Source organism: Caenorhabditis briggsae (genome assembly GCF_000004555.2).
Source record: "Caenorhabditis briggsae complete genome, chrII, whole genome shotgun sequence".
In the NCBI taxonomy this organism is placed as follows: Eukaryota; Metazoa; Nematoda; class Chromadorea; order Rhabditida; family Rhabditidae; genus Caenorhabditis; species Caenorhabditis briggsae.
The window spans coordinates 13,256,712-13,267,310 of record NC_013486.2 but is presented as its reverse complement, the minus strand read 5'-3'; the positions used below and the strand labels follow the sequence as shown (position 1 = coordinate 13,267,310).

The 10,599-nt window shown below is 36.5% G+C and overlaps 5 protein-coding genes across 5 annotated transcripts in view; 2 read left to right on the top strand and 3 right to left on the bottom strand.

Annotated features, from left to right (window-relative positions):
- Window positions 1–2,261: 2,261 nt before the first annotated feature.
- Window positions 2,262–4,359, top strand: CBG17778 (the record flags this gene model as incomplete). The annotated part of the gene is made up of 6 exons (XM_045242882.1): window positions 2,262–2,370; window positions 2,419–2,550; window positions 2,761–2,868; window positions 2,956–3,190; window positions 3,235–3,342; window positions 4,293–4,359. 6 exons carry the CDS (start codon window positions 2,262–2,264, stop codon window positions 4,357–4,359), a joined length of 759 nt encoding a protein of 252 aa, XP_045096301.1.
- A 320-nt stretch (window positions 4,360–4,679) lies between these two features.
- CBG17779 lies at window positions 4,680–6,814 on the top strand (the record flags this gene model as incomplete). Its single annotated transcript, XM_002631795.1, has 2 exons — window positions 4,680–4,893; window positions 6,537–6,814. Coding segments are annotated over 2 exons (492 nt in total), but the record flags the coding sequence as incomplete, so codon positions are not given.
- Window positions 6,815–7,163: 349 nt separating this feature from the next.
- On the bottom strand, window positions 7,164–7,196 carry CBG25694 (the record flags this gene model as incomplete). Its single annotated transcript, XM_045242881.1, has 1 exon — window positions 7,164–7,196. One exon carries the CDS (start codon window positions 7,194–7,196, stop codon window positions 7,164–7,166), a length of 33 nt encoding a protein of 10 aa, XP_045100039.1.
- A 150-nt stretch (window positions 7,197–7,346) lies between these two features.
- Window positions 7,347–8,391, bottom strand: CBG25695 (the record flags this gene model as incomplete). Its single annotated transcript, XM_045242880.1, has 5 exons — window positions 7,347–7,469; window positions 7,519–7,641; window positions 7,868–8,059; window positions 8,103–8,204; window positions 8,260–8,391. 5 exons carry the CDS (start codon window positions 8,389–8,391, stop codon window positions 7,347–7,349), a joined length of 672 nt encoding a protein of 223 aa, XP_045100040.1.
- Window positions 8,392–9,901: 1,510 nt separating this feature from the next.
- The window catches only part of CBG17780, a gene marked incomplete at both ends in the record, with an annotated part of 4,053 nt that continues 3,355 nt past the window's right edge, over window positions 9,902–10,599 (bottom strand). Inside the window, 2 exons of the mRNA XM_045242879.1 lie at window positions 9,902–10,075; window positions 10,119–10,343. Of these exons, the coding sequence (XP_045096302.1) occupies window positions 9,902–10,075; window positions 10,119–10,343 (399 nt within the window). The remainder of the gene's footprint in view (window positions 10,076–10,118; window positions 10,344–10,599) is intronic.

Below are 10,599 nucleotides of genomic sequence, written 5' to 3'. Positions count from 1 at the left end.
TTAGGCTAAAACGCCTTACAGTCTAAGATCCCATGTACCCTCAGAACCAATGTACCCTAAGAACTCGATGTACCCTCGATGTACCCTTTTTCGATGTACCCTTGGATCGTGGGCCGGTGTCGGAAAGTTCTGAAATTTTTTACGAAATTTCAGAATTTTAAAAAGTCTATGATTTGTGCGATTTTAAAACCGTATAGATTTCATGAAACTCTACTGTTTTCTGAAAATTTCCGAACTTCGAATTTTCAGAATTCAAGAACTTTTGAATTTCCTTCTAATTTCAGTATTTTCATATTTTTAAGAACTATTTTCGGTGTTTCTATACTGTCATGCTTTATATTTAGAACGAAAAATTTCTTAATTCCTAAACTTTTGAAATTCAAAATTTCAATATCTCCGAACTTCGCTTTCATAACACTTACATTCTCAATTTTTCTCTTCAGGATTTGTTGATCTTTCTCTGGAGTCTTTGAATTGAATTAATTTATTGACCAGGTAATGAAACAATAGAGGGCAGGACATGAAAGACTCAGAAAAAATGCCCCTCACGAGGCCGATCTAAGTAGGGGAGGGGAAACGGGATAATTAAGATATTTGACACAGGAACAACGAACCGGTATAAGAAGAGAAAAGAAAAAGAAAAAATAGGGAGCAAATAAATCAATAGCGGGTAATACTGGAAGAAATTAAGGATTCAAACTCGGAAGGTAGGAGAAATCGGGTAACTTGGGAAGTGATGGCGTTCCACAGGGGAACAATTGAAGAAAAATAGTCAGAGGAGTAGGGCTGAACAATAATTAAGTTCATAGGGCGACGAGGGAAGGAGGAGTATTTGACATGTGCATTTAGGTTAGGAAAGTAGGCGGAGCCATTTAACAATTTATAGAGAAGAATTAGTTGAGCTTTTAGCCTACGATGACGAATAGAGAGCATATTGAGGATAGAGAGACGATCAGAGTAGGAGCTGTACTGGATATTACAACGCTGGAAAATACACTTAGAGAAAAATCTTAAGGGAGATTCTAGTTTTAGAGCAAGGCGAGAAGAAGACGGAGGGGAATAAACTACAGAACAATATTCAAGAATCGGGAGAACATAACATTTGAAAAGATGAATGTAGAATTCTGGAGACTTAGATCTAAATGACTTTAAGAGTTGTTTGGAGCGGAGAAGAGCTAGAGTGTGATTTTGTTGATGTGAGCAGAGAATTTGAGAGAGGAATCAGTAATGAGTCCCAAGTCTCGGACGGAGGAGGAGGGAGTAAGTGTGACACCCGCAATATTGAGAGGATGGGAAGAATTATGGGAACCTAGGCGAAGAAGGGCAGTTTTAGAGTGGGCAAGAGGGAGATGGTTGGCGGAAGCCCAATTTACAACCATGTTGATACCAGTTTGAAGGGCGATTGGGTCATGAGAATACAGTTTGATATCGTCAGCAAAGGCGGCAAGGTGAAGAGAGGGAATTTGTTCAAGTTCTAAGAGCAGATCATTGATGAATATGAGAAATAGTAAGGGACCGGAGACTGATCCTTGAGGAAAACCAGAGGGAATGACAGAGGAAGGAGGTCCAATAAAATCATTGTCTTTCGATTCGGTTTTTCACCATCGTTGCCTTTCTCCTTTTTTTTCGCACCAGTCCTGAACAGATAAAATAATCTTCGATAGAAACAAGAAAGAGCACTCACCAGTCTTATTTTCGTTTTCCTTCGTAAACGCTTTGGGTACGATGAAGAAAGCATATGGGTTATCGAAAAAAAAATAAAACAAATCATCACAAAAACAAACTTACAACAAAATTTTGCGTCATCGAGGATCCGCTTGTGCCAGTATACTCTGTTGGCGCTCCCCATTTATCCTCCATCTATCTCCCGTTCCCCTCTTTCCAGTCGGAAGGGGAATCCCCACTTACTCCCCACATAGCCCCCGCTTGTAAAGAACGAGAATCTAGAATTCAGCGTTCCCTGTTTTGCCCCCATATAGTCCCCGTAACGGGTAACTTCCAGATCACATGGGTAACTCCCAAATAACCTGGGTAACTCCCGTTTCAATTGGGTAACTCCCAAACTTCGCGGGTAACTCCCACATCAACTCCAATTAAGCCCCAAACCTCTCCCCAGAATTACCTGAGTACTGTATTTCGTTCCCTCTCAAAGATGTGGACTCTTTCTAGTCTATGCTTTATGATTATATTCTCTGTCAGTTTCTCGCTCGACTAATCTATAGAAAACAAAAATCGTTGTTTTAGCTAACAGAATAAACAACATGACGATCGTTGTCAAAACTCCGGCAGGATCCGCCTTCACTAGTTTGGTGGCGTTTTTAGCAGAGAAACAAATGGAGTTCGCAGTGACTAACGATGGTCCAGTTGCGGGTGAGTTACGAATAAGCAGTTTCACATTCAAATTAGTCTAATTTTCAGATTCAGAAGCCTCGAATGCACCACAAGCGTCCGAAGAGGAGCCACATATGGTGAGGGGAAGTGTGAAACGTGAAGAGCCGGAAATCGATGCGCCACCTAATATGGAACGAGTTGCTCGGAACAAAAGAAAGAGTGAGTTTGAAAAATATAAGATTTTCCACAAAAAAACCATAAAATCTCTAAAAAAGACCCCCTCATGCCGTTTTCTTCAACCAAATTTATGTCTGTTCTCATAAAAGATAACCAAACTTTTTCAAGAAAATGAAATCATGAGGGTCCTTTTTATACAGGTTTTACAGTTACGAATGAAATGGTTTATTATTGAATTATTAAAACTTTTAGATCTAGCATACCGAAATCAGCCACAAACATCTGAAGATCAATCACGATTGCCAACGAAAAGGATAAAACGGGAAAAGCCGGAAGTTGAAATCATTATTCCAAATGAAGGTGAGTTTAGAAAGTTCAATATTTGTTGCGTCCCAGTTGATAGTGTGCCAAGTTGTATGGTGTACTTTCAAAATCGTAATTTTACAGAGCTCGGAACTCCAAAAGTGGAAAACGCATCCTCAAGTGAAGCAGCTGAAAGCATGGAGATGGATTTTCCAGATGTTGAGGAGGAGATGGGGGATTTAGAGGAGCAGCCGGTGTCTGATAAGAAGTCATCAAGTTCCACCAAGATGATTGAATGCAGACTCTGTAACAAAAAAGTTATCAAGTCAAATAGTTTTTATCACAAAGTTCATGCAGCCGCTCATTTATGCTTAAAAACGTAAGATGAATCATTTGAATAATAGATTTTAATTAGATTTTCAGATGGAAATGTACTGTGTGTGAAACGATGTTTGCACAATCGGCTTCCGGTAAACCACATTTCCTTAGTATTCATCCTGGGATCCAGTTTGTTCCTCTGGTCAGAACTATGTTAGTTTCATCACATCTTCCAGCGATTATTTAGAAAATATATTATTACAATTTTAGAACGGAGGAAGAGGAACAAAACATTTTGGAAATGAGAGATAGTGCTTTCCAAAGGAAATACGCCAGACATGGCATGAAGATAATATTGAGGATAAGACTGGCCCAAAACAGGAATTAAGTAAAAGGATTTATTGCAAAATCTGCAACAAAGCACTTGTTGGGATTTACTTCTCCAAACTTAGAAACCATGCTCTCAGTCATTCAGAATTGAGAACGTAAGATGGATACCTCTCAACCCTTTAAAACATTTTGAATTTTCAGTTGGAAATGCATTATCTGCCAGAAATCTTTCACTCGTGCTCAAGTTTGTCAGCCACACTTCAAATCGACGCATCCTGATGTTCCGGTTGTGCCTTTCGTCAACGCAAGGTTAGTGAAAAAAATGTTAGAAATTTTTAGGGGAAAGTTTTAAGCTTTTTGTCGGTTAAGACTGAAATTTCCAGAATTACTAAACGAAATCAGATCTGAAATTTTGTAGTGGACACATTTTTTAGAAACTCATCCAAGTGAGATATACCACTTGAAACCAACAAAGTGTCAAAAATCATAAACTGGCACTGAAAGAAGAGTCGTGCCACTTTGAGCTCAATTATCTCGATACCTATGAGAGATATCAAAAATCAGTCTACTAAAAAATATACAGTAGCGAACATTAGTGAGTGTCACTCTATACTATTGTTCATAACTTTGTGCAAACTTGTCCAATAATCAAAAGGTGCTTTTATGATAAACATTTTATCAGTTAAAACATTTTCGATATCTCTGATGGGAACCAAGATAATTGAGCTCAAAGTGCATGTATAGGGTGGGCGTCTATGCACAGGGAAAGTCAACGGTTGCTATGTTTTTAACCGTTACTGTATTCTTCAAATAAAAAAATCACTAACTTTTAGAACCGAAGAAGATGAAGAACAACTGCGACAGTTGGTGGAGAAGTGTTTTCCCAGCGCTCGAAACTGAATCCGTCCAGAAATTTTTCTCCGCTTTTCAAACATTTGAACTTCTGATCCTAAACTAAGGTGTTTCCTTTTTTGTTCCCCAAGCTCGTCATTTTTTTTCAAAAATCCTTCCCGTTCTTATCAAATTTCCTATTCCGTCTTCTTCCACTCTCCATCCCTATTCACTGTCCATCCCAAAATTTTCCGCTATTTCCAAACTTCTTATCAGTGATTCTCTTTAACGAATTTTATGACCTCTTTCATGACTCCCTCCCCTCAAAATTTTCCCTTCTTATACCTTCCACCCGAGTAGCTTTTCACATTTTTCTATTCAATATGCTTATAAAATTTATATTTCTACTATTCTCATTTTTCGTGTTAGTTCAAAGCGCCTGTTTTGACAATGGAGACAAGGAAGTCAGAGGACTGTGCTACAAATTTGTTCCTCAGAAGCTAGCATACGAGGATGCTCGAAATTGGTGTCATTATCAGAATCCAGTGACGTCATCTTATTTGGCATATGTTCCAGATGCCTCAACTTCTTCTTTTTTGGCATGTAAGTTATGAATCTGGGACCCCGATAATCTTGCTGATTGACAGAGATATCAAAGCGTTTTCGACTGAGGGAATATTAAAAATTGTATGCCAAATATTTTGTTAGTTGGTCACTCGTCTCTATCTTTTTTAGAAACACAGATAATTTCAAAATTACTAACTCGAAGTTTTTTCAGCTTATGCTCGAACCGCATTTGGCTCTAACAACGTAAACTTTTGGATTGGTCTCAGCCGTAACAACTCCAACAGACAATGGTTCTGGGATAATGGAGCTTCGGTTGGATTCACCTATTTCGACATCCTGGGAAGCGGAAATTATGTAGCCGAATCTACAGTTAACGCAAAATGGAACACTTTCCTGGGAACCGAGGTTTTCTATTTCGCATGCAGTTATGATCCACAGGCTCCGCCCACTTTTGCTCCTCCAAAGACTACTACTATCGCGAATGTTCCAGTATCCACACCTCCTGTTCCAACGACTACAGGTAAGTGAGAATGTGTAAGGATTAGGTTTTTGGGTTGAAATTTGTGAGATTGGTTGCTTTTGGAAAGTCTGGTATTCTCTATTTTTCTCGAATGAGACGTGTTTTTTTCGGTCGAGGAAATGTTGAAGGTGAGTGATAAACTGTTAATTTTCAGCCACTTTTTGGTGGTTTCGTGATTTTGGGAGGTCTACGAACATGCGTCAGATGATAATTTTTGAAAATTTCAATATTCATTTTCTGAATGAAATGTTGGTCTCCTTATGTTTCAAGGTCCAGACAATCAGCAGAATATATTGTTTTGAATGAAAAAAATAAATGTTTTAACTCAATAAATATCGAATTTTGTTTATCCGGAATGGTGTTCGTCTTCCTCAGAAATTGAAATGACGTTTCAGAAATTCCCATTTTCAGCATAAATACCTGGCATATAAAATTGACTGAACTCAACAAAATTTTAAGAAAAAAAGCGGAACTAAACACAAACAAAATGTTTACTCTTTCGTCTTACCAGATGATATTTTAAGACCATTCTTATCAGTGGTTCTTCAAAAGTGACTGACTTCATTTTTCGCACAAATTTTTTCAAATTTGAACTTCTGATCCTAAACTAAGGTGTTTCCTTTTTTGTTCCCCAAGCTCGTCATTTTTTTTCAAAAATCCTTCCCGTTCTTATCAAATTTCCTATTCCGTCTTCTTCCACTCTCCATCCCTATTCACTGTCCATCCCAAAATTTTCCGCTATTTCCAAACTTCTTATCAGAGATTCTCTTTAACAAATTTAAGACCTCTTTCATGACTCCCTCCCCTCAAAATTTTCCCTTCTTATACCTTCCACCCGAGTAGCTTTTCACATTTTTCTATTCAATATGCTTATAAAATTTATATTTCTACTATTCTCATTTTTCGTGTTAGTTCAAAGCGCCTGTTTTGACAATGGAGACAAGGAAGTCAAAGGACTGTGCTACAAATTTGTTCCTCAGAAGCTAGCATACGAGGATGCTCGAAATTGGTGTCATTATCAGAATCCAGTGACGTCATCGTATTTAGCGTATGTTCCCGATGCTCAAACTTCTGCTTTTTTGGCATGTAAGTTCTCTAGGATGTTAACTTTGAACTCAATTATCAATCCAGGCTCAAATATGAATTTCTACTTCTTCAGCTTACGCGCGAACCGCATTTGGCTATAACAACGTAAACTTTTGGATTGGTCTCAACCGTAACAACTCCAACAGACAATGGTTCTGGGATAATGGAACTCCAGTTGGATTCACCTATTTCGATTTCCTCGGAAGCCAGAATTATGCAGCCGAATCTACAGTTAACTCAAAATGGAACACTTTCATGGACACCGAAGCTTTCTACTTCGCATGCAGTTATGATCCACAGGCTCCACCCACTTTTGCTCCAGTGTCGACACCTCCGGTTCCAACAACTACAGGTAACTAAAAATGGGTAGAGTTTGACCTCGTCTTTGAAAAATGTCCGAAATACCAAACAACCAAATGTAGTTGTCTTTCATTGTGCCGTCCTTTTTTTAACAAGCTTGACAGGTAAGGATCAGTCCAATGGTCACCAGCATACTCTCCGAACTTCCATTTTTGGAAAGTTTTTCCTAAAAATGATGACAGGTAACATTTTGAAGAACTCCTGACTTTCAGGCTCGCCTCTAATTAATTCATAATTTTGCCTGCAACCTTTTTTTATTCTGGGTTTTGCCAGATTTTTTTTGTATTATTTGAGAAGACACGTAATGAAAATGTTATTAAAATTCAAAGTTCCGCCCATATCAAAAAAGTTCACACTTCTTCTTCGGATTCATCGGCTTTAGATTTTTATAAATTGTTTAGATTTTTATAAATTTCATCGAGATTCTCAAACTCTTCTGGGTACCCAATCGTTTTCTTCATTTTTCGAAGTTTCAGAATTCCAGCTATTTTCGTATTCTCATGAAGCCACGTGGATTCCTTAATCAATTCTTCAAAACTATCTTAATTTCTTCCACTAAATCCGAGACGATTTGAATATTTTCTCGATCAAAATGATTTTTCACAATCACTGAAAAGCCGGCTTCTGGAAGATTATCAGTGGCCATCTGAAAATATTTTTTAATTGAAGAGAATTCCTAAAAATGATTTTTAGACCTCATCACATTTTCCAACGTCATCTGGATCTATGAGCAAACTCTTAGTGAATAAATCGATGTAATTGATAATGAGGAAATTGGCCAGAACTCGTTTTGACGTTTTTTGAATGAGCGTTTCGAGCTGAAAATGGGAAAAAATGAGTTTTCAGAACCACGGAATCTCTGAACCTCGGAATTTCAGAATTTCAAAATATCAGAATTTCAGAGTTTAAAATTCTCAGAATTTCAGGATTTCAAAATCTCAGAACTTCCAAAAAACCTAAATTTCTAAAATTTCATGAACTCAGAATTTTCGAAAATTCGAAAATTTTCAAATGTTCAGAATCCCGGAATCTCCAATCACTCACATTGTCATTTTTCCCAAAAAAAAAAACAATTTTATGAATTAAAGTCTTATTTTTCACCATCTCAACTGCCTTTTTCTTCTGAGAATCTATCAAATTTTCTACAATTTTCTCAAAATCAATACTCGGAATTTGATTCCTCTCAATTTGCTCTGTGATGTGACCTGTATTCATGCTTTGTGTGTCTACAGGAATCTGAAAGTTAGACAAAAGCTTTTTTTAAAGTTTCAAATACTACTCTTCGAATTTTCTCATAAAAAGTCATAAACTCGTCAAAATCATCATCAAGAGTTTGTTGATCAAATTGCACTCCATTTGCTTCCAAAATTTTCTCGATTCCCTGAAAAGCATTCAAAATACAAGAATTTTTATAGCAACAATTAGCCAAAAATCACATTGTTTCTCAAAAATTCGCCTGGTTCACTTCTCTCTATGGCTGGAACAACTAGAATCCAAGGAGCACTTTGGGGCAAGAATGTGAAAAGTCCATTGTCATATTTTCCGAGTTTCGCCAAGTTAATCAGCATTTCTGTAATTAGTGATTAATTAATTTCTGCCTTTAATTAACTAAAAAACCATTCACCAATTTGGATCCAAAATTGGCCAGGATCCAATTGGCTTTATATCCTCAAAAATGTCCTTGAAACTTTGCTCTAAATTTCCTCAAAGTCCTAAAAACATTAAAAAAATTATTAACTTCCAGAATTTTCTGTTACATCCTCGGATATTTTCATATTTTCACATTTTTGATAATAAGTTTTTTTTTGAGCATTTTCAGCAATCGAATCGGTCGGATCATTTTTGATAAGGTGTTCTGCAAAAGTATAATTTGATCTTATATTTAGAAGTATTATTTCCGAAATTACCTTCAATCAAACCCTTTATAATTTTGGATTTTTTGATCGTGGAGTTCCGCCTACTACAGTATGCTCATTGTATTTTCCACAGGAGTGTTTGTAGAAATCTATGCATGGATCGATTTTTGGGTCCTGCCAGTTATGCTGAAACTCTTTTTTGATTGAACTACAAAACTGAGAAAATTCAAAGAATTCAGGATTACTGAATTCTTCACAAACATTTTAAGTTGCCGGAGACCTTTTTTTTCGGGAAAAATTTGATTTGTTGACGTGATATTTCCCAATTTTCTCAACTTTAAATTTTGAATTTTGCTAAAAAAAACATACGTTAAAAAACCCCAAAAATCAAATTAGCCTTCAAAAATTAGAAAAATAAAGACACCGAAAAGATCAAGTTCTCTTGAAAAAAAGTGTTCCTAAAAGGTGGGAAAATTAATTTCCGGCAACTCGAAAAAAATTGTTTAATTTTTTGCCAATGTTTTTTTTGCCAAAAAACGTTAAGAATCCGTAATTTTCAGATTTTAATTTTCAAAATTTCATGATTTCCACAATTTCAACTTACCAATTGATGTGCTAAAGTGATACATTCTGGAGATTCACAAACATTTCTTGGCTTAAAATTTGGAATATTTGTCGAGAATTTGTAGGATTTGTCGCCTGAATCTTAGGCGGATCTGATGGTTTTAATGTGTAAATTTTATTCTTCTGAGGATTCAGAGATTCTGGAGAATTAGTTGCATTTCTCAACTCTTCTGGTGGTCCAGAAATCCTCGGATTCTTGTCCAATCTTAAAACAATCACAGCAGTTATCAGTGCCACAACCAACAACACCAGAATAATCACAAGAGACATCAACGGATTAGAACATTTTTCTTTTAACGCCATTTTCAGATTTCGATCTGAAGGATTCAGAATTCTAGAATGTTTACTACAACAAAATAACTAGATTCCCAGATCTTTGAATATCCAAGGTCTCAGTGTTCCAGAAAGCCTAGGAAACTCACAAACTGCTATCAGGAATATACATAGGCGAAAGTTCTGAATAAAATTTAAAGGGCTCTTACTTTGAAACATTGGTTTTTTTGTGATTTTTTGCTGCTTCTTTTCTTATTATTTAGGTTTTTTCCCAGATTTTTGTAAGAGGTCACGCTATAAAAGTTTTATTCGAAATCGAGTAAGATCAGAAAAGTTCACATTTCTTCTTTGGATTCATCGGAGATCCAACTGGACAGTTGAACGTCTCCGCAAACGCCTTCATATTCGAAAACACTCCATTGACTCGAAAACTATCCGTCGGATGTTCTCTTTGAGCGACATAGTCAATATCTTCCGTGTCTCGTGGAGCACAGAAGCTCTGAAAAGTTTAAAAGTAGATCAAATTTATAAAATTGACCTACCAGAGCTGCAACTCGGAAGAATATTTTTCTAGTGTTGTCATTGTCGAATCCAATGATTTTCGGCTCTTTTTCCATATCCAATTTTCTCACGACCCTCCACGCAGTATCCATACCAAAACCATCAGCAAGCATTTCTCCAATTGTGTTTGTGCGATTGAAATTCTGAAATTCAATGGGAATAGGATTACTGTAGTGTTGCAGGATTTCAATTTTGAGCATAATCCTCTTATCAAAATTTATCAATGGTTTCAATCCGGGTGGCCCCCTTCCGTTGGCCCCATACGGTTCCATGGCGTATTTTTTAAATTTTTTTTTGAACTTATTCATGAGGTATTTATAATATGTATTCAAAAACTATAAATTCAATTCACGTAGAAATTTGAGAAACTCACTGTATTAACCCTACATTTATCTTGTTGATAAACAAGCCTCGTTATTTTTTTTAATGATTTGAATTTACTGTCTAATTCAATAAAACGTG